General features: G+C 46.0%; 1 protein-coding gene across 6 annotated transcripts in view; it reads left to right on the top strand.

The window, feature by feature from the left end:
• The window catches only part of plekha7b (pleckstrin homology domain containing, family A member 7b), a 377,482-nt gene that overhangs the window by 127,088 nt on the left and 223,315 nt on the right, over window positions 1–27,079 (top strand). The window contains exon 1 of one of the 6 annotated variants that reach the window (XM_051923405.1): window positions 10,401–10,649. The exons of the other annotated variants lie outside the window; for them this stretch is intronic. Within the exon in view, the coding sequence (XP_051779365.1) occupies window positions 10,606–10,649 (44 nt within the window). The 5' untranslated portion in view covers window positions 10,401–10,605. Of the gene's footprint in view, window positions 1–10,400; window positions 10,650–27,079 lie in introns of those variants that run through there. 6 annotated transcript variants of the gene reach the window in all.

Genomic DNA, 27,079 nt, shown 5'->3' with positions numbered 1-27,079 from the left:
AAGTCCTGTTAATTGGGTTGAATGGAAATTCCAAATTGACCTTCTCTGCAAGTGGGCCTTGCGATGACCTGGTGCCCTGTCCATTGTTAATTTCTCCCTATATCTGAAGCTGCTGCAATGAGGTTTGGCCCACCACATCTTTAAAAATGTTACTGGACGTGATCTCTGCATGTGGCCAGCTATGATGGTCAGCTGTGTTTTTACTTTCCTGGCATGAGCCGCTTAAGAATTCCCTTGACATTGACGCAAATCAGCCCACTCTACCAGCGGAGTCCGTGACAGAGCTTTGTGACATTTACATTCTTGGAACTTCCATGGAGTGCTGCATACCTGAAGGAAATCAAAATCAATTAAATTGCATGTTGCTCCCATTATGTGTGCCAGTATCTGATGGGAAAGACTACAAGGCCATGCCATCCATTGACACCCTGCCATCCACCTTTGTCACGGGCTGCTCATGTACCAGAGTTTCAGTGCTAATCACTCAGTTTGAAGGATTTTGGTCCTCCACAGGTCTACCCAAGTTAATATCCAGATATTCTGAAAAATTGTGTCACCTGGCTTGTGGAGGCAGGGCATCTCTCACGTATCACCGCCCTCCTGTTTGCAACACGTGATTTCTTCAGAATGGCTGATTTTACACTTCTGCGTCAAGACAATGATGTGGTCCACCCCACTTTTGGTGTGCCTGACTTGCACTTCTTCAGAAATGTGACTAAGTGTTGCATCAAGGTGAACCCTACGCAGGTCTCTACAACTCTGATTGGCTGGTTTAGTAATGACTGATTTCCTCAAATGCGTTTCCGTTTGTCCTCCGATGGAGAATCTGTGAATGTATGATAAGGTGGGAAAAAAACGAGGGACCAATGTGGTCACCTGCAGAGGGAAATGTGTAGCTAGAGAGGAGCGGTGGATGCTGGATTGCAGAAACTGCTTTCATTTTAATTGGGTCACTTTCCTTGTGTGCTACAGACGCGGCCCACTAATGTTCAGGCACGTGCCAGCAGCATGGCGTGATGCAGAAGTATAAGTGGCTTTTGATGGCGCAGCCTCCTCAGATACTGTAGCTATGGCGTAGGCTTGACCTAGAAGCGTAATTCAGCCTTAAGGAGGGCTAGAGCAGGATCTGTGGGTTTAGGAGGCCCTTCAGGTTGTAGTTTCTCTGACTGTCGGAGGTCAAGTCCGCAGCCTCCTCTTCTGTCCTTAAAGACCGATGTATCGGTGTTACTTAACCCCACCAGGTGTCAGGCTGTTAGCCATCATTTCTGAAGATCAAGTGTGCTGTCACAGTGTGAGAAGAAGTTGATGCCACACTGAGCTGAGGTGTGTTAGGACATGTGGTGGAGGAACAGGGCAAAGATGAGCTGCCGCTCCAGAGGGTTCACTGCTTGATCAGCCCAGAGGCGAGTGTGAGGACGCACCCCACTATCCCACTCATTTGGCTTTGTGGGGAGTGTAAGGAGGACGGCTGCCTGTACACCTTTATTTTCTGACTGAGCCGTGCTGTGTCGACGTGCATTGAGCCACAATGGGGCAGCCGTCCGTCCTTGCCTGATGGTTCTGAAGTACTCGGGGTGGTCCTCTGTTGTGTGTGCGGCATGGCGGGCTGCTGTTAGTCACTCTCTTCCACTGTGTTCTCGCTGTGAGCAGTTTGTCACCTAATGAGACGCAACGCTTAGACAGTTTAGACGTTTTAGTCATTTTTCCGCTCTTAATGGAGCGTTACTTGTCTGGATGGGATGATTTGTCCCGATGCCATGTTTTGTTTTGTTTTATATATTTAATTCTGGGCATGCTGGCTTTGAGCTCTCTACGCAATGTTGTGGCTCCATGGCAGACCCCATCCAAAAAAGTGGAGGTGTGCTGATGGGCACAAGTGTGAATTTCTCTTTATTTACTTGTTGGCTGCCACAGTCAGGGCTGGATTAAGGTGGGTGCTATTGATGCTGCAGCATTATGCCCGTTCCTGAAATAGGCCCAGATGAAAACAGATGAGTGAGTGTCGAATGCACATGCACCAATGATGCAGAGAAAAAATAGGCCTTTTTTTGCGCTGCAGCATCAGGCCCAATTTTGTCTGAATCCGGCCCTGGCCACAGTTGAATAAAGGGAAATTTTGTTCCTGGCACCACTGAAAAGTCAGGTTGTTATTTTATGGTGCTAATTAAGTGCACTTAATTCACAAATTCATAATCAAAATGAATAAGAATCTATTTGAGTGACCTTGGAGTTGGTGCATGGAACAAAAAATTGTTTGACGCCAGCTGTGCCAAAACTCGACTGGGTCCAGCAAGTGCAATTTTTGCACAATTAATTGCAATCGAATGCCGCAGCTTCTGTGGTGAGACGCCAATCGATGGATGGGATTCTGCATATGTGAGAAATGAATGTTACCCAAAATATGCTGGTAAGGAAACATGAAAATGAAATATTTTGTTCTGTGATAAACTTGCTGAACTTGTTTCAGGTGCCTGCTGCCCTCTGTTTGTGTGTGTTACTCACAAATTTGCTCCTATTTGATGCTACAGCCCTTAAAACGGTTTGACGTAATTCCTCTTTGTCTATTGAATGTCACTATGAGTTGTGACATGTTAAATGGCAGCCGTGCTTGGAGTTATTTTTTTGAGTCTTAACATGAGCAATGGAATTAATGTAGGTGTTCGTCCATCAAGTGCCACATTTACAGCAGGCGACATCCATCCATCAATTTTCTAAAGCTGTTGTCACAAAAATTTAAAAAGAGCCACAGAAAGGTTTGGGGCAGCCACCCGTATGTTATTCCCTGGCTGCAGAATGTTTGTACACATCAGTACAAATCTGCAGATTGAAGTCCCGAACAGAACTGAGGGGGATAGAGGAAAGGAGGCGGCTTTAAATGCCAGTATAGGAAGTGAAATGAAAGGGGCCGGAACTGGAAGGGTCTTTATCCATAGGCTCGGACCCGGGAGTGACGTCCTCAGGGCCAGGCAGAATTTCCTGTGAACGGTCTGCAGAAAAGCAAGAAAGAGTCGGTGCACTCTGCCACCTCCTGGTCTGGCCTGAAATTACTCTCATTCAAGCCCTTTAGCTGCCTCCCATACGCACGTGTGTGACACTGTTTATCCAGAACAGCATCATGGAGGAAGCTGGAACCTCTCCTAGCAAGCATCGGGCACACTTGGTGTCCTGGTGGAAGTTGTGCTGATCTCGCAAAGGTCCTCTGCAGAAGCACGCTGGGGAATTGAGTCCCTGACTTGCAGGGAGACTGGAAGCCCCACACATTTTTATTTTTTTCCTCAAGCACCCCGAGTGTGTTTTGCCTCTGCTGTCTGCCCCCTTTTTGTTCTTTCTGCTCTGCACGCTCTTCACACTGAAGTTCTACATTCAAGGCCTGGCCAGTTTTTAATTGTTGGTACTTGGCAGTTCAGCTACAGTGAACCGAAAAGCTGCAGTGCCCTCTAGGGGCAGACCACACTTTGTGCCTTATGTTGCTCCTTCTTTGGCTGGTAGTCCTGGTGGAGCCCCAGTTAGTAAGTTTGTTGGCATGCGGGGCCAGAAGTGACAGAGAAGACGCGTCTGGGGACACTCCTTAATCTGTAGTGAACAGCGGCAAAATCTGGCACTGCTAAGGCTACACTCGGAGGGCTTCTGCTTAAAACACCCACCCCAAATTTCTTCAGTCCGTGCATTAAACTAAACCGTCAGGGTTCAGGGAGAGAGCAAAAGAAAAGTGAATAAGGGTCTTGACCCTGAAAGTAAAAAGTGACAACTGCTGTTATTCATTCAGGAGTTCAATATCACAAGGTAAGTGAAGCTTATGGATTATTTTGTATGTTGTAGTAACAGCAGACAGACAGGCGCACACACACATACGTAGACCACCACAGCTCCCCATGATTTGAGAAGTGCTTCTGTCTTCTAGATCTTTGTCATTTTATATCTCATCTTGTATATGTGTGTGTATATGTATGTACAGTGCATCCAGAAAGTATTCACAGCGCATCATCACTTTTTCCACATTTTGTTATGTTACAGCCTTATTCCAAAATGGATTAAATTCATTTTTTTCCTCAGAATTCTACACACAACACCCCATAATGACAACGTGAAAAAAGTTTACTTGAGATTTTTGCAAATTTATTAAAAATAAAAAAAAAAACTGAGAAATCCCATGTCCATAAGTATTCACAGCCTTTGCTCAATACTTTGTCGATGCACCTTTGGCAGCAATTACAGCCTCAAGTCGTCTTGAATATGATGCCACAAGCTTGGCACACCTATCCTTGGCCAGTTTGGCCCATTCCTCTTTGCAGCACCTCTCAAGCTCCATCAGGTTGGATGGGAAGCGTCGGTGCACAGCCATTTTAAGATCTCTCCAGAGATGTTCAATCGGATTCAAGTCTGGGCTCTGGCTGAGCCACTCAAGGACATTCACAGAGTTGTCCTGAAGCCACTCCTTTGATATCTTGGCTGTGTGCTTAGGGTCGTTGTCCTGCTGAAAGATGAACCGTCGCCCCATTCTGAGGTCAAGAGCGCTCTGGAGCAGGTTTTCATCCAGGATGTCTCTGTACATTGCTGCAGTCATCTTTCCCTTTATCCTGACTAGTCTATCAGTCCCTGCCGCTGAAAAACATCCCCACAGCATGATGCTGCCACCACCATGCTTCACTGTGGGGATGGTATTGGCCTGGTGATGAGCGGTGCCTGGTTTCCTCCAAACGTGACGCCTGGCATTCACACCAAAGAGTTCAATCTTTGTCTTATCAGACCAGAGAATTTTCTTTCTCATGGTCTGAAAGTCCTTCAGGTGCCTTTTGGCAAACTCCAGGCGGGCTGCCATGTGCGTTTTACTAAGGAGTGGCTTCCGTCTGGCCACTCTACCATACAGGCCTGATTGGTGGATTGCTGCAGAGATGGTTGTTCTTCTGGAAGGTGGTTCTCTCTCCACAGAGGACCTCTGGAGCTCTGACAGAGTGACCGTCGAGTTCTTGGTCACCTCCCTGACTAAGGCCTTTCTCCCCCGATCGCTCAGTTTAGATGGCCGGCCAGCACTAGGAAGAGTCCTGGTGGTTTCGAACTTCTTCCAGAAATTTTTCTGCAACCTTCCCCAGATATGTGCCTCGAGACAATCCTGTCTCTGAGGTCTACAGACAATTCCTTTGACTTCATGCTTGGTTTGTGCTCTGACATGAACTGTCAACTGTGGGACCTTCTATAGACAGGTGTGTGTCTTTCCAAATCATGTCCAATCAACTGAATTTACCACAGGTGGACTCCAATGAAGCTGCAGAAACATCTCAAGGATGATCAGGGGAAACAGGAGGCACCTGAGCTCAATTTAGAGCTTCACGGCAAAGGCTGTGAATACTTATGTACATGTGCTATCAATTTTTTTTTATGTTTAATAAATTTGCAAAAACCTCAAGTAAACTTTTTTTCACGTTGTCATTATGGGGTGTTGTGTAGAATTCTGAGGGGAAAAAATTAATTTAATCCATTTTGGAATAAGGCTGTAACATAACAAAATGTGGAAAAAGTGATGCGCTGGGAATACTTTCCGGATGCACTGTATGTGTGTGTGTGTGTGTGTACATATATATATAATATGCTACCGTGGCTGTCCGTTTGTCTGTCCAGGATTTTAAATCACCTGTAGCAAAACTGCAACAATTGTAGCAAAATCACAAACCATTTGACCAGAAATTTGGTACACATATACTACGTGACGTCTACTGTCTGCTTTCGGGGTGATGATTGACCTCCAAGGTTATTCCTCTTTTTTTTTTTTTTTTAAATTTTATTTTATTGTAGAATCGACTCTCGAGGGTGGTTGCGTGGCGTATGCGTACGAGTGCTGTTCTCATTTCCTACCACCTTCGCCGTCACTTCCCCTACCTCTTCATATCTTAAATCATTCTTGAGGCGGATTGAAGACTTAAGTGCCAGCTTAAGTAAAAATTTAAGAAAAATGTACTGCAGTAATCCCTCGCTATATCGCGCTTCGCCTTTCGCGGCTTCACTCAATCGCAGATTTTATATGTAAGCATATTTAAATGTATATCGCGGATTTTTCGCTGCTTCGCAGGTTTCTGCGGACAATGGGTCTTTTAATTTCTGGTACATGCTTCCTCAGTTGGTTTGCCCAGTTGATTTCATACAAGGGACGCTATTGGCAGATGGCTGAGAAGCTACCCAGCTTACTTTTCTCTTTCTTTTGCGCTGACTTTCTCTGATCCTGACGTATGGGGATTGAGCAGGGGGGCTGTTCGCACACCTAGACGATACGGACGCTCGTCTAAAAATGCTGAAAGATTATCTTCACGTTGTGATCTTTTGTGCAGCTGCTTTCTGAAGGACATGCTGCACGGAGCTTCGCATACTTAAAAGCTCGAAGGGCACGTATTGATTTTTGATTGAAAAACAAACTCTGTCTCACTTTGTCTGCTCCTGACGTAGGGGGTGTGAGCTGCCACCTTCAACAGCTTTGTGCCGTGGTGCTTCACATACTTAAAAGAAAAACAGCCCTATTGATCTGTTTGCTTTTCTCTCTATCTCTGTGACAGTCACTGCTCCTGACAAGCACTACTTTGAAGAGGAAGATATGTTTGCATTCTTTTAATTGTGAGATGGAACTGTCATCTCTGTCTTGTCATGGAGCACAGTTTAAACTTTTGAAAAAGAGACAAATGTTTGTTTGCAGTGTTTGAATAACATTCCTGTCTCTCTACAACCTCCTGTGTTTCTGCGCAAATCTGTGACCCAAGCATGACAATATAAAAATAACCATATAAACATATGGTTTCTACTTTGCGGATTTTCTTATTTCGCGGGTGGCTCTGGAACGCAACCCCCGCGATGGAGGAGGGATTACTGTAACACAAACAGACTTAATCAGTTTTAACGCGAAAGAAGAGAAGAAGCAGGCCGCTAGGGTGGAGGAAAGGAGCTGCTCAGGAAGCATCAAGCGCATCAACCTCTGAGCAAACGAATGCTAAACAGACAGAGGATGAAAACTAGGAATGCTCAAGTCAAGTGTATAACGTGCAGTCCGCCTTTACTGGTTTCACTCTAAAACATAACAGCAAATGGAGTTTAGTTTGGCTTTGTGGTCTGTGGATGTACTGTATAACGTGTTAAAAGCCTGCGGCTGTTCTGTCATGGCATGTTTGCATTTCTGTTTAGACCATCATGTTAGTCATTTGGACGTGCGATCAGAAGGTGTATGTTGTACAGACCTGCCATGAGTCTCTTGGTGTCGTTAGGCTGATTTGTAGGTTCAGGCGTTTTGAGTACTGAAATCTGCACCTCCTATGGCTTTGTGTTATCGGTACTCGGCGGTGCCTTTGACAGAGTGTGACACGCCGTTTACTTAAAGTGCATAGCTTGCCGTTGATATTTTCACAAATACAGCTGACCGTTCTTTCAAGCTGACATCGACACCTACACACTCCTCCTAATGCTGAACATCAGTGAGCACACGCAGCCCCTGTGACAACACATCATTCACGTTTACCTCTCGTCTGTTGAATGCCAAGGCATAATCTGATGCCACAGAGAGGTTTTTCACTTGTTTATTTTTGAGATGTCTAATGAGTTCTCTGCACACGCAACACACATTTATATGTCTAATGGGGATTTTTTAAGAGACTTCCCAACAATAGACAGGGCATTGTTAGCAGAAGCTTGCTGGACCAGATGAATGAGAGCACCTCTGATCTTTGCAGTTCATAATCTCCGTGTGCCACCTTCATGTTGGATTGGTTTAGAAAAGTGACACTCAGTGAGCCGTCTGTCTGTTCCCACCCACTTCTAACCACGTGTTACTAATGGTGTTCTGCAGATGTGTATATTATACAAGACTAGTCCAATGTGACCAAAAAAAAGATGAAGAAACTTGAAATGCAATTCAGAAAGGCATAATCGTAACTAACAGGATATATTTTATATAACAAATTACAACCATCCAGCCACCAAGCAGCTGGAATCAATTCAGTGACCCAAGTCCATAACCGGCAGCAAATCTCTGAAGGACAATCACAAAAGGCTGCAGTAACAGCAGCAACGACAACAAGAATTTCTTTCTGTAAAACACAAAATGACACGAAGAGGGCCTCAGTGGTCGGGAGGGGATGTCAGACTTGCTGGCTGAAGTTGCTCTCCTCGTTACTTGAGGATGTCACATTACCCAATCTGTATTGCAGGGCCTGACAAAGTACACAATTCTGTGACTTTCTAGCGCGGCCCTGCTTGGCCCTTTTTCTGATAGCCGGTAACCTGCTGCCTCACAGAGCGGGTGCGGCACAAAAACTTTCCAGGTAAGGAGAGCTCAGTTGCAATCTCTGCCCATTCTATTGTGGTACATAAAACACAAGACATCAGGAAGACAAGCCTCTCTTGTGTCTGTGAGGTCCAAAGCCCAAACATTCCTTTATAGTTTCATTATATTCATTGTACTTCCAGCTGAACACTCGTTGGCCTCAAATACGAAAGAGTTGCCCCCTAAGACTCCAAACAAAATCAAACTTGCCAAGTGAGTCGCGGACTGGATGGATTGAATCGCAGGGTAGGCCACACTACACGACTGCCAGCCACAGATTTGCACCTCGACGGTCTGTGACTCGCTAAATGACGTCTGTGACTGAAAACCGCTGTAAACTTGTGTAGCGTGATGGGGTCTTGAGAGAAAGGAAAAGGTGAATTAACTGGGAAAACAGCAAAAGAGAGTTAAGAACTTAATGCGTTGACTGTCACAGTGACAACCGGTAAATCTGTTCCTCCCTTATACTGTAAAATTAGGATGATATTTTAATTAAATGCAAACTCACAACAACAATGTATTTTCTCATAGCTGGCATGGGGAACAGAAAATTCTCCCAACTTGTAGTTGGCAGTCAATGTGTAAAAAAAAAAAAAAAAAAAAAACCAATTTAAAAAATATGAACGTTTCTGCATTTCCTATGAATGTAATTATCACCTTACTGCCCTTTTCTGAATGCGGAATAAGAGAAAAGAACACAAAGTAAACCTAATTAATAAAATCAAGTAGAGGAAACTTGACTGGTTGGGAAACTAGTCATAACAAACACATGCAGCCACAGGGGGGCGCCAGTGCTGAGTTTTGGATCTGTTGCATTGTGACACCTCCTGCTACTGCTAGACCTGGCAATTCTGTGAAGTGTCATTGAAATGAAGGGGAGCAGAAGACAGATGGACGGACGAAACATAGTGGTAGAAACGAGGACACGGGTGTCTCTGACTGAATGAGAATCCTGGAAAGGTGCAGCTGAACAAGTGGCGAGTCGGACATCGTGTTTGAAGACACTTTAGGATGGCAAACACTTGAGTGGTGGTCCTTGTGCCCTCTGTCTGTCTTCCCGTCTTTGTGCCGGTCTCGATCATAACTGCTTGGATGTCAGCCTAGTGCAGTCTGCAGACTCTGCCTGACCTGGCTGAGCACCCAGAAGGAGGTGTGTGTGAGAAATGTTCAGGCGAACAGGTAAAGTGAGAGCTGAGCAGCAAAGAGCTCGCAATGCTTGTGAAAGTTTGGATCCCCGTGTGATGACTTGGGCAGTCATTTGATTTGTGTGTGTGTGTGTGTGTGTGTGTGTGTGTATATATAGTGTGTGACTCGAACAGCAAGTGCTCAGGGACTGAGGACCTGGGAGTGACATGTGCTGTACTTGCCTCGCCTGTCTCTGAGGTGTAGTGGCCTTGGTGTCAAATTTCTGTTCATCTGCCATTCAGTAGTTCGGAGTTAACAGCATCACATGGCGCTTTATAAACTAAACACCGGTATGCAGTAGTGGACTTGGAGGCAAGTCGCATCTCCACTGTGCACCGTAAAGGTGGAGCTTGTGTTCTCCTGCCATTTCGGTGAACGCTTGGTGGGCTCAGCCAAGTTTTGAAGGGTGGACCCAGAGATGGAGGTCTGTGCCAGGTCTTGTTTTGTGTATTGCACACAGACAGTAGATGATGAATCTGTTCATTGTGGTCTCCCAGAACTTCTCATAGCTTGTGAACTGTGACAAATCACACACAGAAATCCTCCCAGAATTCAAGGCTGTTGATTTTTGTGTATCTGGCCTGACTTTTACAGGTGGTCTAGTTTAACTTGCTTTGGCTAGCAGTACGTGAGGGAGGTTAAGTGATGGACTGCTCTGCTCCATCTGTCTGCCTGACCGTCTTCTCTTTGTCTCCCCATCCGTCAGTGCTGTCCTCTCCAGTCTGCAGATCATTGCAGAGAGAGCCGGAGCTCCGACGATGCCGTGCAGCCCCTGGTCATGAATCCTGTGTGTGGCTGGCGAGCCGCCAACGCCAGTCTGCTGTTACGAGGCGAGCGGTCGAGCGAGCGAGTGAGTGAGAGAGAGAGAGAGAGAGCGAGAGAGGAATGAGGCATCCACGGCTCGCAGAGGAGCAGATACACGAATCCAGTCGTGATGTCATGAGAGCGAGTGCCGTCCTTCCTAAACTGCCTTTGAATGAAGCGGGAGCTGCCGTGGGTCGTAGCTGGAGTGCCACCGCTGCCTCCTCCTCGCGACTCGCCTGGTGGGAAGCTGACTAAATGAGGCTTTGCCTCCACTACTGCAGAATCCTGCAGCTCCTGGGGAGGAAGACGAGGCTGCGGACATGTGGAGGCCATCGGGACACCCGTTTTATCAGGTGCCGTACAGGTGAGTTCAGGTGCTGCAGTCCTTACCCGCTGCGTCTCCTCCTCCTCGTCTCTTGCCTTTTGTTTTGTGTGCAGCCGGACATTTAGTCTCATTTCCTTGTTTCCATAGTAAGCAAAAAAGAGCCAACGGGGAAAAGTCCGTCTCTTGTCTCATTTCATCTCATCTTGTCTTTGGCTGGTGGGGGGGGCTATCAGTCTCTGTCTGGGATTCTGCCATCCCCTGAACTGCCTCGCTTGACACTCCTGCATGAGGTCTGCTGAGGGTGCCAGTGCTGCAGACGTGCCTGTTGGGGGCTGAGAGTGTGTGTGTGTGTGTGTGTGTGTGTGTGTGTGTGTGTGTGTGTGTTCACTTCACCTGCTGTCTGCAGGCCCAGAGCTTCATCGGACTTTGCACTAAAAATGCACGCACACACACACACACACCAGCCTACCACCACCACCACTCCCCCCTCCTCCAGGTCCGGAGTTTCAGGCACACCTTACCGCTGGAATGCGGCTCCCTTTGTTTGTTGTAACCTGTCCTTCATGAAGAGTGCGGTGTGATGGCCAGCCGGGCGGGCGAGTGAGCACCATGTGTTTATGGAATTAGTCACCCTGCTACTCTGACGTTGTGTTGACATTTTTCTCTGCGTTGGCGTGTTGTCAACTTTTCTTTTTTGGATGGGCACTGTGACCCGCAGATCAGTTGTGTGTAGACCCCTCTGGGCTGGTATGACACTGGTCTCCATTCCTCCATGCTGCTCCAGTGCATTCTGACCACTTCTCATGTAGTGTGAATGGTGATCTAGGGGGTTTAGGTGGACATTTGAGCCTCATGGTTCTGCAACGTCTCCTTTCAGCCACTATGCCATCCTTCAGATGAGCCGTAAAGCCGAGGTCCTGACTCTCTCTGCTCATGAAAGATCCCTGGACATCTTTTGTAAAGAGTAGGTGTCATTCTGGGCCCTTAATCATCCTCACTCTCTCTGACCTCTTCACCACCTAACAGCTAAAGTGTGCTGCATAATAGCAGAGGCCCTGCAAGCTGTAAAAAGAGTGCCGTAGGGAGAGGCGGCCGCTGGGCACCATACAGGTGGCGGGACACTTGGCACTGATCTGGGTGCTAGAATTAGGAGTAGAAGTTCAAATGCCAACTGCCAAAGATGGAGGAGAATGGAACACTTGGCTTATCTCAGTTCCCTGCACCCTCAGCCTTCCATGTCAGCCCTATGCCCATGAAATGTGGTGCGATCTTTAGGCGCAAATAAAGTCCACTCTAGGAAGCTCCAGCCCTTTGTGGATTGGAGTCAGGCTGAGGCCAAATCTCCAGACTGTGTGGTGATGGCTGCATGGACTCTGTTTCCTTCTAAGCGTGTCACTTGTGTCACCATCTTTGTCACCGGCAGCTTGGACAGTGAGGCAGACTATGAGAACAGGACGGAGGCTGTGAAATGTGGAGAACCAGATTGTGAAAGTTAAGCCAGTACTCAAATTCATTCTCTGTGAGTGCACATGCAGGAGGGATGGCGAGCCGATCGAAAAAATGAACAGCCATTACAGCCCCCAAACACTCCATTTCAGTGCTTGATTGGGCCTCAGGGCCTGGGACTGCATGGGGAGCATCTCCATGGTTGAAGCGAGACTCCCATCCTTCCCTCTCGTCGTTCCTTCATTCTGCTGCTTTGCTCTCTTTCCAGCTCGTCGGGCCACCTCCTTCGCGGATCGTTCCCTCGGCGTGTAGGCGTTCAGCGACAGCATGCAGCTCTGGCGCGGAGCATCACTGTGAATTGTGGGGGAGTGCGTGTAAGTGTGCACAGGCTGGCAGGGTGTCCTTTCAGTGGAGGGTGCAAGGCAGAGAACCGGAAGAATGAGAAGTGTCGACGCTTTCTGTGCTGTCTTGACTGCGTATGGCACCTCACAAAGCTGTCTTGAGAGAGCCCCTCCACACCCCCACTTCTGAGCTCTTCTGTGGTGTGCAGCGACTTCCTGGTCTGTGGTGACCTCCGCTCTCGGGTCACTCTGAAGCCGTGTGACAACTTGTTGCAACTTCTGCATCCCGATTGGCTGACAGTCCTCATTTTCTTAATTGGATGCCAGGGCCCTCAACAGCCCCCTTCTTTCTTTTCGTATTTTTCACTTGACTCTGCTTTTACTGGAATGGAGTTTAACACTTCAGTAGCACAGGTTATCAAATCTAAAGCTGAGAAGAGGGTCATCTGGGCATACAGGGGAGAGTACAAGTGGCACTTTCTGAGATGGCATCAAGTTCTTCTTGTCTTCCTGCCGTCGTCCTTCTGAGCCAGTGTGGATGTGCTGCCACCTGGTGGTCTTTGGCTGCTGTCATAAATTGACAGTTTGACACTTTGTATTGAATGTTGCCTTAGATAGAGCAGCTAGAAGTTGCCATCTTCTGCTTAGCCAGAGACTGGACACCGAAAACGGACTTCTGCATGCTCATGGTAGGCCGAGCACTGTCACAGTGTCACTTGACCAGGGCTCAGGCTGTGCATACCTTTGCCCCCAGCCAGCTGTGTGCGGCTTCTGTTGGAGATTCTCACCTTGAAAGAAGGCTCTAGGAGTCGAAAGGATAGGCAAACAGAGTAATTAGTTTTATCGCAATAAACAATAACACGGACTCAACCCAATTAGGCCAAGCTGAGCCGAGCCCTGAAAAAGCCAAAAGTTAATGTAATCATTTATCACTTCAACCTCACCTGAAACGGCTCATTCGCTGCTTATTCTGACTCCCCACTCCAGCTGGCCTCTTCCAGCCCCTTTTGTACCCACCGATATTCCTCATACTTTGTCCCTTATTATCGTTCTTTGCTTCCCTTATTTCCTAACTGGCAGGTGCTCCCCCTTCTCTGTCCTTTTTGGTTTATTAAATATCGGTGGTTTCTCTCTGAGCTCAATTAAAAAAGACATATGGCATACGCCTTTATTGAACTATTTGCTTGGCATACCGGATTCATGTAAAAGTTCACACTTACATTTTAATGCTTTTAAAAGTTCATACGAAGTTTATATTTACTTATGTTAATACTGTAGTACTAGGGTGTTGTACCGTGTTAGCCATTATGAATGTAGTGAAAAGTCAAGCAAAATGACCCTTGACTTTTCACTTGTGTTAATACGCAACTTTTTATTTTCCATACTTCCAGATGGATTCTCAACCTATTGTACCCTTTAATAGTGGGGATGAATAGATAGATGTCACAAGAACTGATGTTTGTGATATTTTTATACCAGAGTTCCACAAATGGAATTGCACCCAGTTTGTTTTACAGTGTTGGTAGTATTGGAGTACTTAGAGTGTAAGTCCGCGCTGCACTCGTGACAGCATGTAGACGAATTACTTCTGAAGCCTCTAAAATACAAGAAGAAAACATAAGGAAAAACTACATATATAAATGGCTGACACCACATCAACACATGTTGCAAAGAAAATCCGAGACATGTAATCGAAACACACAGTTAGCAGGACAATCAAACTGCGTACTTCATTGTTAAATATGAATGCGAGCCATGCCTAGAAATGCTTTGTTTTCATGCAGGAGAATTTCAGCTCATAAGTGGAGGAAACACACTTGTTAAGAACAAAAAAACAAGGCAAAGCACGCACAGGATGGCATTATGGCCACTTTTACCCCATTATGGAATTAGTTCAGGGACAGGTGCTTTGAGAGCAAAGTTAATGTGATTGATCAAATGAAGTGTAATCGATTAACTTGCATTGCCACGCATTTGTAAGAGGAGGTGAAAGATAACGAGATTAATCGCTTTCAACACAGTCCCGATATACGAATGGAGGCTTCACATTCATTCTCTGTTTGTAATGAGCATTTGAACAGATGTTCAATGGTCCAAGCAGCCGTCCATTTTCTGACTGGTATGTACAGTTGATTGTTGCGAGGGGTGGGGGTCCTCACAGTCCTCCACAATTACGTGTGTCGGACTGTGGGAAGACTGGCAGTGCCAACAGCCGTTGTGGCAAGCATCAAACAAAGTGGCTGTCTGGCTTGTCCACCCCAGCAATGCCATGAGTTGCTCAAATGTTATTACCAAAGTTAGATTTATTTGGTGTTTGTGTTTGGAAACATAAGGCACATCTTCCGATTTAATGTGATGTGTGCTGTGTTAACAGAGATGTGTATCTGATGAAACACGTAGTTAATAAGACAAGCAAAACGGCAGACTTCAGTGCTAAATTTGAATCTGCAAAGATTGGATTTGTGTCATTTGTTTGGCTTTTGAAGGCAATCTACCGTTCATTAGTGTAACCCATAAGTGAAATCGTACACCTTGTGTATCTGAAAGGCACGTAGAAGAACGTAGTAAGGAGACTGTAGAAGATTGTGGGTTCACTTCCCGGTTCCTCCCTGTGTGGATAGCGCTTTGAGTACTGAGAAAAGCGCTATATAAATGTAATGAATTATTATTATTAATGCTATCTCAAAGTTGTACATTTACTGAGCACAGGTGACGACAGCACAAGTCATTTTCTTGCCACGAGAAATAACAAAGAGTGATCCCTCACTGCAAAACAGGAGTTCCGAAATAAAGGAGCAACGTAAAACTGACAAGTTTGTTTTGACACAGGAAGCTTTTAGAGAGAAAAAGGAGGGAGGGAGAGATTTGGAAAATGAAAGCACCGGGAGTTTGTGACATTTGACGTTGGAATCATTTGATTCATCTGCTACTCTTTGTAACCAGTGTGGCAGGTAGCCGGGATGCCCCTGCACAGTATATTCAGGGGGAGCAGCCCTGGACAGTGCAATACCTCCCCCCTGGATGCTAGAAGGAGGGTTGGAGCGGTGCCTCGATTTCCCGCAGGGCTCCATGGGAATTGGAGTTGGGTGCAGCCCTGTTGGATCCCGCAGGCACCGCCAGGAGGTGCTAGAATTGGGACTCCTGAGCCCGTGTGGGCAATAGTATTCGTCGCAGCCGGAACTCTGCGATCAAGCACCTGGATCACTTCCAGGTGGACTATAAACAGAGCCAGCGGAGTCGGGTGGAGGAGGTCAAGGTTGCCTGGGAGGAGTGGTGGTGCCAGAAAGAGAAGTGCTTGTGTTCCTTTGTGTGTTGTTTGGGACTACGTACTTCCTATGCGTTTCTCGGGGAAGACGTGCCCCACAGGTGAAGAAAAATAAATTTGTTAGATTCACACAGAGGCATGTGTAAAATAAGTGTCGGGTCGGGCACAATATAGAGCCATTTTTACTCCAGCTAATGATTCACATATGAAATCTTGCAAACATGACAGAGAGGATCACGGACAGCAGACTTTAAAAGCATTTTTTTTTTTTTTTTTTAAACAAAAACTGCTTTGAAGAATTTGTTTCAATGGAGATATTATTATTATTATTCCATCTCACCTGAAGAAGGGGTCTGAGCCGCCTGCATATTGTAATCTTTTTAGTTAGCCAATAAAAGGGGTCATTTGGCTTGAATTCTCATTGTATCCATAATGGCTAACGTGGTAAAACACCCTACTACTACAATGGAAATATCTGGAATTCTCTTGGAATTCACTACTGTAACAGTACAGATATAATAATATTTGAATGGTTATGTCTTGTGTGGATTTATATCAGTAGTTTTCCGTTACTGGACAGAAAAATGTCAGAATAAATTTTTAGAGTGTACACATACAGAGATAAATCAGGAAGTCCATGATATGCCATGCTTTCTAAAAACCCCTGTTCTGAAATTCCTTAACCCCCCAAGATTATAAACCCCCTTTTGTTGGTAGATTGTGGGGACCCTCACCTCTGCCACAAATTAACATTCAACCCTGTGTGGTATTTTGATATTTATGAATGCCAATACTTGTTTATTTTAAATGATAGTTGGGTGACTACTTGATGGGTATACTGTAGCAGTATATTAAAGCTGCTGTTGCTGTTAGTATTTAAATATTTAATATTGTACTAGCTATGCCCCGCAGCTCCTCCCACATAGTAGCGAAACAGGACAAACTTTAAAAATCAATAATAAGAACAAAATGTAATTCTGGCCAAGCAGAAGGTAGGTACACTCCAATGTCAGACATTGGCACTGTATCTGATCATGGTCTGCTCTGAGCGTCCCCCAAGTGGGGAGAAAAGCACGTGGCCAGGATATCTCTGGCAATGAGCAGCTACCCTCTAAAACACACGGAGCTCTGATCTCTCGCTCAAAAACATTAAACGTTACTCCTTAACAATCTGTAGATGATAATGTCTGCTGAACAAACCGGTATCGCTAGCTAAGCAGAGGCGAGGTGCACTCTAACACATGGCGAGAGGTAGAGTGAATCGAACTTGTGGCTGGCATGTGAGGAGGGCCCCGCAGCCTCTCTTGGATTTGCACAAATATATTGGTACTGCAATCAAATTCTGATTCTTAGCGCAATGAGAGAAATCGCAAAATTAACCTGAATATTCAAGCAAATTCTAGAAAGAAAAAAAGAGATAAATCCACTAAGTAGTTCTGTCATTCGCTAGCTAAGCAGAGGTAAGGTATGCCCCGAGGCTGGCTTATGAGTGAGGGTATGCCCCTCGGCCCGCTGAGTCTCTCTCGGATTTGCGCCAATAAATCGGTACCGCAAGCGAACTGTGACACTTAGCGCAATGAGAGAAGTCACAGAATCAACCAGGATGTTCAAGCAAGTTCTAGGAAAAAAAAAAAAAAAACCCAATCTAAATCTGTGAAGTAGTTCTCTCATGAAAAGTGGACAGACAGACGTTGTATAGAATTGATTGCAGAAAAACGCCACCATGTTGTCCACTTCAGTAATGGAGGTGCTTCATTACAGGCCAATGAATGGGGTTTTCTGATTTTCCCTGAAAGGTATCGAGTATCATAACATTTCCCTGGTGTTGGTCCCGACTACAGACTGCTATCGTCTACTGTACTTCATAGTAGCTGCGGTCGTCTGTGCGTCCCTCCTGCATTTCGTTTAGTTGTATTGTGCGATGGAATGCAGGGAAGCTTCAATCTGTGCCTTTGTAGTTGATCCTCGCCTACGTCAGCCATCTTTAAACCTATGCAGTGTTTGATCTATGGAAGGCTCAGGGGTGTTGTGATGCTTAGAGATTTCTGTATCAGTCATGCCTTTGCATCTTTTCAACGATTCATTTCCAAATGTTTTTTTTTTTTTTGTCCTCTTTATGTACAACTTATAAACTTAACCTTCCTTCCCTTGTTTTTCACATTTACCTTCCCGTGAGGTGATGCTGGCTAGCCTGGATGAAAATTCAGACCACATTTTAAGGTCAATGAGACCCAAGTTTTTGCAGTCAAGCAGCCCGACTCACTAATGATGGTGCTAGAGAGCAGTGACTGGACTCTAAATCTGTAAACCTATGAGAGTTCAGAGACTAAATGTAGTCAGTACAGACACTAGAGGGCGATGTAGCCGGGGATTTCGCCCTTTCAAAGTAAACTAGTTGTATCCGGTCAGGAAGAAAACTTTTGAGGAAAGACCGTTCTATTCAATAACTGAAGTAATGAGCAATGGCAGTGATTTGCTTTGATTTGATTTCATGGACTCTGTACGTGTCATAATAAGGACTTGTAAGTCTGTTACGGTAGAGGGTGATGTACTCTGGGCTACCATCAATGACAGTTTAAGCACTAGACGGAGATGCAGTCAAGGATACCATCCGTGGCAGCTCAGGCACTAGAGGGTGATGTAGCTGGGGTTGTCACCCTTTCAAAGTAACTTTGTGTTATCGGGTCAGGAAGGAAGGACTTTAGAGGTGAGACCATCCTACACTCTAATAGCGGTGCTGAAGAGTAGCCATGGTTCTGCATGTTGTTTAACACAAGAACTTCACGGGACTCTGTAAATCTGTGAACCTGCCACAAAGATCAGACACTAAGAGAGTTCTTGTAAGAGCCAATCTTAGAAAGTTAAAGCTTTGAGAGTTAAACTCATATTAGTGTTTGCTTAATTTGAATAGAATTTAAATTTCTTTCATAGCCTTAGACAATGGTATGGTCTTTTTTTCCCCCTATAAGTTAGTAAGAGAGAGAACTTTTTTTTGCTATAAGTGTGTTGTGTTGGGATATATGGCCAGCAGTTTATCCCAGCCAATACCCCCAGGCCGTCAGATGGAGCCCTCCCTGCAACATGGAGGCGCCCCAAATTCCAGCAGGGTCTCATGGACCTTGGAGTTTTAATGCACAGCCCTGCTGGATACCATGGGGGCCACCAGGGGAAGCTGCAGGGAGGCCCAGGGACTTCTATATGCCTTGTAGCCTGGAAGTACTTCCCAGTCGAGGGGACAGAGGAAATGACGTACTTCCGGGCTGAATAAAAGGAGTTTTTACCCGACCCGGAAGTGTTATAAAGTCGCATGGAACGAGGGACAGAAACACTTCCGGGTCAAGAAGTATAAAAGGACTGTGGGAGATCCCAGCAGGGAGCCGAGTTGGGCGGAAGGGTGACTGAGCTGCTGGGAGGTGTGGAGGATTATTGATTATTGTTTGAGGATTGTGGAGTGGAGGGTGCTTTGTGCACGTTTTTGTCTGAATAAAATAATTTATTGGACCTTTACCTGGTGTCTGGCGTCTGCTCCGAGGGTTCAAGGGGACGACAGCGCCCCCTATCTGTCAGTGTTAATTGTGTCAGTTGTTTAGAACAGCTGCCAGTACACAGGGACTTGAAAGACGCATTTTCAGCCTAAAAATGGCACAGGAATACAGTGTTCTGACCGCTTTGAGATGGTTCAGAAATATTTTGAAGTAATTTGTAACGATATGAAATGTAACAAGAATTAAGCTTTGAATAGAACTTTTTTGCTATTTTAATTTTTTTTTTGTTTTACTTTGAATTTTAACAAACTTTTAAAAATGAAGCTATTTTGTCTGTGGAGTCATTTCAGCGCTTTTGTTGAATCCCATTTTTTATGCTAGAGCTGCTGAACTTTGGGAAAACGCAGCTACATTTTTACTCACTGGTTTAAAGGTGCTGAAGAGTGGCCATGTGTTGGTCAGTACATGCAGGTAACGATGAATCCATACTTTGTCTGACGCAGCCTGGATTGACCCTGTCCGTTAATCTATAGAAATGCACAATGTGAAATTGTCTGGCTCACTATTTCTCATTTTAGTTAAAAAGCTGAAGTTTGTCAGGCTCATTCATCTAAGGTAGCAGGCACCCGCTAAGAAAGGACATTTCAAGAAATCAGAAATCAGGGTTAGAAATGGAATCTCTCCTTCCTAGAAGTATTCAGACCCTTGGCCGTGGTACTCCAGATTGTGCTCCGGTTCATCCTGTTTGCTTTAGTTCTCATCTAGAACTTGACTGGAGTCCACCGTTGTCAAACTGAATTGACTGGACATCATTTAGAACGTGTACCTGTGAAGTTGTGAGGTCCAGCAATTCACACTGCATGTCAGGACTAAACCCAAGCCACCAAGTCCAAGGAGCTCTTGGTAGACTTTTACGGTCAAACTGGGGTGAGGCATCGATCAGGGCAAGGCAACAAAACCCTTTCTAAAGCTTTGAGTGTTCCCAGGACCACCATGGGCCTCAGGAATTGGAAAGTGAAAGGAGTTTAGAATCATCTGGCCAGATTAACTAACCGAGCTAAAAACCCAATGATCACAATATGTAGTCTCGCTGAAGGCAGACGTTTAATGTGTACGTGTCTGGAGATGGCCATCAGTGAATTTCACTTAAAACTGGGTGGGAACAATTACACGTCTCACTGAGTGTCACATCCCTAAACCAGTCCTCTACAACCCTTTTATTTTTTGTTTGTTCACTGCAGACTTTTTAACGGGTTGTCCACAGATGTGAAATTTCATTTGATAATCGCCTCTGGCTCTGCTGAGATGTGAGAAACTGTTGGAAGGACGACTATCTCTGCTACACTCCATCAATCGGGTGTTTATGGCAGAGTGGTGAGATGGAAGCCCCTCTCGAGTAAAAGACATGACAGCCCGCTTGGACACCGAGATCATGAGGACAAAAATTTTTTTTCTAATTGAGCTCTTTGGTCAAGATGTGCCAAGATGTGATTTTTGGGGCCGACTTGATCTTTTGGCTGCTTCCATTGAGGAGTCACCACAGCAGATCATCCGTCTCCATCTGTCCCTGTCTTTGACATCATTTTCTGATGCACTGACTGCCTTCATGTCCTCCATCGTCCCCTCCATAAACCTCCTCTTTGGCCTTCCTCTTTACCTCTTGCCATCGTCGACATTCTTTTCCAGATGTACCCCTCCTCTCTCCTCTACATGTGCCCAAACCATCTCCATCTCGCCTCTGTCACCAATCTGTCATACCCATGTTGTCCCTCTAATATTCTCATTCCTAATCCTGTCAACTCTCATTGCTCCAAGTGGAAATCGTAGCATCTTCAACTGTGCCACTGCCAGCTCTGCATGCTGTCTTTTGGTCGGTGCCACCGTCTCTAAACCACACCACATGGCTGGTCTTGCTAGCATTTTACAGACCTTCCCATTCACTCTTGCAGTTACTCTTCTACCACAAGTCACTCCTGCCACACTTCTCCGCTCAGTCCACCCTGCCCACTCTCTTAATTCCCCTCTCTGCTACAATCTGTTGAACCCAAGTATTTAAATTTGTCTTCCTTCCAGCACCTTCTCTCTCATTCACGCACATGGACTCAGACTTACTGACCCTCACTCCCCTTCTCTCCAGTGCATACCTCCACCTCTCCATGTTCACCTCAACCTGCTGTCCACTCTCCCTACAGAGCACAATGTCATCCATGAACATCACAGTCCGTGGAGACTCCTGTCTGACCTCATCTGTCAAAGGGTCACAGACTGGTTGGGCTGACTTAACAGGATGCCCACATTTTTTCATGTCACTAAACCAGAGAAGGGTTCAGGGTTAGAGAAAGTCAGAGAAGATCTGCTTTGTAATCTGTATTGCAAGGTTTCATTTTTAACCCCATAAAAGAAGTTCTTCACCCTGGCCCTGGTTCACAAGCTGTCATAGGACCTCAACTATTGTATTCTTGCAGTGGGCTGGCATCCAAATGTCATGTGGTGAGGTAGAGAGACAGAGATGAAGCCAAGCAGGAGATTCATGGTCTGAACAGGCAGGTCACTGTAAGGATGAGATCTGACAGAAGCGGATTTGGGGGTCAGTAGATGACACTCTTGAAATGGTGGGGTGTTCTACGCAGGCAGCAAGAAATCCAAGAAGAGTGCGGTGTGGACCTGACAACATTTAACATGTAGTGATTTGGTGGTCAGATTTGAAGGCACAGCTGGCACCAGTTCTTCTTGTATGCAGGTCTGGCACCTTTGTTCAGACTCAACATCGCCTCACAACTTCTTACTGTTTTTTTGTTTTTTATGGTTTACACCAAGGCAGATTTTGTGACCCACTCCAGTTTGCCCAAGTGAGGCAGGAATTGTGATGCCCACCTTGGGAGTCTGTTCCCTCAGCCATCACACGATGCCCTTCCTATGTGCCCCTGTACTTATGAGCTCCGAGATGGTGTTGGCATGTCTGTGGCCAAGAACAAGCCCTCTTCAGGGTTAGGATGGGGAAGTGACCAGCCCAACTGTCCCACCGTGCAGCCCGGCTGTGTTCTGGTCGCCCAGCCAGACCCTGTTGATCCACAGCGAGTCATTAAAGTGTTTGTTAGCAAGCAAAAACCAAACCTCAGAAGTGCATTTGCTTTGGTCAGGGCGCAGACAGTGGCATAATTTGTGCAGTGCCAATGTGAGGCAGCGATGCGAGTGCACTCTCTGAGGACCCCCCTTTTGTCATGGCGGGTAATTAACGACCTTGTTAGAAGGAGGACAGCACGCACAGAGAGGGGGCCGTGCCGCTTTCACAGGGCAGATAGAAATTCTTCTGTTCTTTGTCACAATGCTAGACATGTGCTCTGGTCCTTCTCCTGCCCGGCCGACCAGGCCATCAGTTCACACCTCCACGCCTGAGCTATGTATAGACGAAGAGAGTGATTAGCGAGGGGCGGCGAACTGGAGCTGATAAGCCCGCTGGAATTCTGATGAGACTTGGACGTCTCTGTCAGGCTGAGCATTTGCAGTTCTCGTGGGGACAGGCGGGGGACAGACGCGGTTGTCGAGCCTCCTGCAATGCTTTGGAGATGCGAGCAGGTAACAGCCGGGGTTTTTTTTTTTTTTTTTTTTTTTTTTTTAATGGGTGGGCCGTGAATTTGCCTCACTATTGCTTGTGGCCGTTTTTAGTTTTCTTCATTGAGGTGAGCCTCTGTGGAGCCCTGCTTGGAATGCAAACAGGTCAGAGACTTGTGGGTTGTGCCTGGAGTGGGTGAGAGTTTGTGCGTGTGTGAAGAGTGTAGTGCCAGCTCAGGAAGGACGCCCGCATGAGACCTGATCAGCTTTGCGTAGGGAGACGCGACATCTGCCGATTCTGGTCTCAGTCTTTATAGATCGAGAGATGAACATCTGTGACAAGTTTGCCACCAGCTGCTGTCAGAACATGAAAATGACTGGCATCAGTTTACACACAGCTTTAATCGTCTTGAGTTGTATTTCATTTAATTTTTTGCTGTATGACAGGTATCTTCATGATCCCCCATTTTGGGGTTGGCTCTTGCCCAAAGCTTGTTCGGTTTGGTTTCTGGGCCCCTGTGACCCTGCAATGGATCCCAAAGTTGAATTGAGAGATCAGTTAGGATTAGACATGCTGAGTGAGGTCGGCTGGGCCCTGCTGCTGCCAAATGTGCCCTCGGCTTTTTCCATAACCTCTGTTTCTCTGTGCCAACATATTTCATTTTTGATGGTTCATGTGAGCATCACACTATTCCCAGGTTCTGCTCCGAAAGTCCGAGTCTTCCTGCTTATCTTAAAGCCATGGTGCCCACTGCCACGAGAAGCTGACTGTTAGGTAGTTGGAATTATGATTGTCCACGCGCTTAAAACTTTACCGTCAATCTGAACCCTGACATCTTTGGCTACCCTTGAGGTCTAAGGCCGCATTCACGGGCAATCAGACGGTAATGAAGAATATCAGATTTGGAAATTCCACAGGACCGCCCTGCGAACACGGAGCTACAACTCGGATAAAGCAAAGCCACCCAAATGATCATCTGATTTGTGATGTAATGCTGACCTTTCACCTTTAGTCAACTGTGTTAATAAAATGTCCCCCCCGCTCATCCAGAAATGCCTTTTTGTTTGGTCGAGTTGCGTATGGAGTGAAGTAACAACATGTTTTCGGTGTTAATTTTGCTCTTAATTTCCACGACAAGTGCCATTCATCTGGAGTTTTTATTTTTCACAGACCATGTAATAAATCCGACCAAATAGTCCGACCGGAAACCCAGGTGACCACCCTGAAGTGGGATGGTGACTTGTCACAACTCGGGGGGACTCAGAATAGTCCGAGTGTGTGTGAGAGCAGAGTATAAGCCACCTGCAGGCAGTGATCAGAAATGCAGAGGCTATGGCTCACCACCTTGAAAACGGGTGCTCGTTAGTAAACCGTGAGCCAGGGGGAGAAGAGCGTGATGAAAGGTGACCCAGCTGGCACATGCTCAAATGGATGGGGGGGCTGGGTCAGCTTGTTTTCTAAAGCGGGCCCAGTGTCATTTCTGAGCCTGAGTTTGAAGTGACTTCATGGCCGGTCGAGTGTCACCTTCTGCAGTCCAGCTGCAGCCCCATCATTTTAACTTTCAAGCCCATCTGCTTTACACTTGGCCCACTGCAGGGCTGCTGATGGAGCTTTCCTCCATGTATGCTATGATGCTCTCACAAGTAGATTGTGTTCAGAATTTAAGAGGAATGGCTACCGTCTTCTGGTTCTCTGACAGATGGTGGGCAGAGGCATGGAAACCCCTGTCTTGTGGGCTCAGATATGATTCTCCGAATGAGAACATGCCAGGGAACATCGCACTAAAGTCTCGGTAGAGGATTGTGGTGAAATCGTTGCGGTGTCACGTATTTACCGAGCAGCAGCACCAAGCCGATTCTGCAGTTTTAGGACCCAAGTTAAGGTTCGGTTATTTGGAATCCAACCCGTTCCTACTAGTCACCCCAGAAAGCACAGAGACACAGAGGGAAGGTGGAAGGCGCTTTCTTTCTGGCTCTGGAGCCACCCTCCATTTCTCTGCCAAGAACAGCTTCCAGTGTCTATAAGGATGCTGTGTTTTGTGTTGGCCATGTTTTCATATAGATAACAGGAAGGCCTGCAGAGTTAATGGCTCATGTAGTTCTCACACTCCAGACTCCCAATATCAAGCCCATGAGGCCAGAAAGGGCCTCTGTGGAAATGGAGTTTGAGGATCCTCATATCCCAGCCTTCCCTTAGGCCCTGTAGGCTGTGTGATTAGTGTTAGATCTTGGAGATGGAGCCTCCTTGCCTTTTGAGGCCTTTTAGAGTGTTTACATCTAGTAAATGGGCCTTTTTGTTATTTGGTACCAAGCACCACGAGGTGGTAGTTGCTGTCGTGGCTGTCCCAGGTTATTTTTCTTGTATTTGGACTATAAGTTTGCTTTAGTCTGCCCATTCAGCTAAGGTAAGAGGGTTTAGTGTGAATGGCACCATTAGCTCAGTCCAGTTTTCGGACAAATGTCGCGGTTAGAGTTTACACTGAGTGGCATTAACTTTGCATCTGACTTGGGTCAACACATACCTAAGCTAACAGCTTCACTATTGGAACATTTTATTGTTTTCAGTCTGCACATTGAAATTTGCAATTTAGAATAGCTCACTGATGTTTGTCTTTCAGTCTTCATGTATTAAACGTTCTGTCCAGGTGTATACAGACTTTCACCTTAAAATGTCCCTCCTAAACGTGCACTGACATCGAGGTGCTCTGGTTTTACAAACGGGTGCATCTTCAGTCTGCCACCGAAAAGGCTCCGCCCACAGAAAGTTTGAGAAATGGCTTTAAAAAAAAAAAAAGTTTCCTCCAGTCCGGCATTGTAAACAGTTTGGGGGGGCTGAGGCGAAAAAATCCACTCGGCAACATCTCGATGGCTGGCAAAACTGTATTCGTTAAGGCAACAGTGACGGCTATCTGTCATAAAACAAAAAAACAAAAAATAAATGTTGATTCAGTATTGTGTTTGATCTATAAATGGGGGGGGGGGGGGGGGTGCTGGGCAAAGATTCCCAGAATCAGTCAATAGCACAGGAGGAGAGTGAAGTTTATCAGCTGTGCTGCCACATATCACGTGCCTGACATCTCGTTAAAACTATCTGCCAAATGCTGTGGTGTTAAATTTGATCAAGACGCATGTATTGGATATTTTATTTTTCACTGACTTTTTTGTTCATGAAATTAAAATTGAGACTGAAGGGTAGATTTGCTAGTGTGCCAGAAATCCAGAAAAAAAATAAAAATAAAACATGCAGGACGCAGTAGAGACGGCGACAAGAGAGGAGTACGGGAGATGTTACCAAGAATGGAAGAAGAGCTGGGACATGGCTGTTACATCTCAAGGGGGCTATTTTGGCAGTCGCTTAAATGGAATTGCTCTACTGTGTGTGTGTGTGTGTGTGTGTGTGTGTAAAATACATAATTTAATATGTACAGTGCATCCGGAAAGTATTCACAGTGCATCACTTTTTCCACATTTTATGTCACGGCCTTATTCCAAAATGGATTAAATTCATTTTTTTCCTCAGAATTCTACACACAACACCCCATAATGACAACGTGAAAAAAGTTTACTTGAGATTTTTGCAAATAAATTAAAAATAAAAACATTGAGAAAGCACATGTCCATAAGTATTCACAGCCTTTGCCGTGAAGCTCAAAATTGAGCTCAGGTGCATCCTGTTTCCCCTGATCATCCTTGAGATGTTTCTGCAGCTTCATTGGAGTCCACCTGTGGTAAATTCAGTTGACTGGACCTGATTTGGAAAGGCACACACCTGTCTATAGAAGGTCCCACAGTTGACAGTTCATGTCGGAGCACAAACCAAGCATGAAGTCAAAGGAATTGTCTGTAGACCTCCGAGACAGGATTGTCTGGAGGCACAAATCTGGGGAAGGTTACAGAAATATTTCTGCTGCTTTGAAGGTCCCAATGAGCACAGTGGCCTCCATCATCCGTAAGTGGAAGAAGTTTGAAACCACCAGGACTCTTCCTAGAGCTGGCCGGCCATCTAAACTGAGTCAGGGAGGTGACCAAGAACCCGATGGTCACTCTTGTCAGACCTCCAGAGGTCCTCTGTGGAGAGAGGAGAACCTTCCAGAAGGACAACCATCTCGGCAGCAATCCACCAATCAGGCCTGTATGGTAGAGTGGCCAGACGGAAGCCACTCCTTAGTAAAAGGCACATGGCAGCCCGCCTGGAGTTTGCCAAAAGGCACCTGAAGGACTCTGACCATGAGAAAGAAAATTCTCTGGTCTGATGAGACAAAGATTGAACTCTTTGGTGTGAATGCCAGGTGTCCTGTTTGGAGGAAACCTGGCACCATCCCTACAGTGAAGCATGGTGGTGGCAGCATCATGCTGTGGGGATGTTTTTCAGCGGCAGGG

This window comes from Erpetoichthys calabaricus, chromosome 2, assembly GCF_900747795.2.
Source record: "Erpetoichthys calabaricus chromosome 2, fErpCal1.3, whole genome shotgun sequence".
In the NCBI taxonomy this organism is placed as follows: domain Eukaryota; kingdom Metazoa; phylum Chordata; class Cladistia; order Polypteriformes; family Polypteridae; genus Erpetoichthys; species Erpetoichthys calabaricus.
The sequence above is the reverse complement of the archived record's forward strand: the minus strand, read 5'-3'. Positions and strand labels throughout refer to the sequence as shown.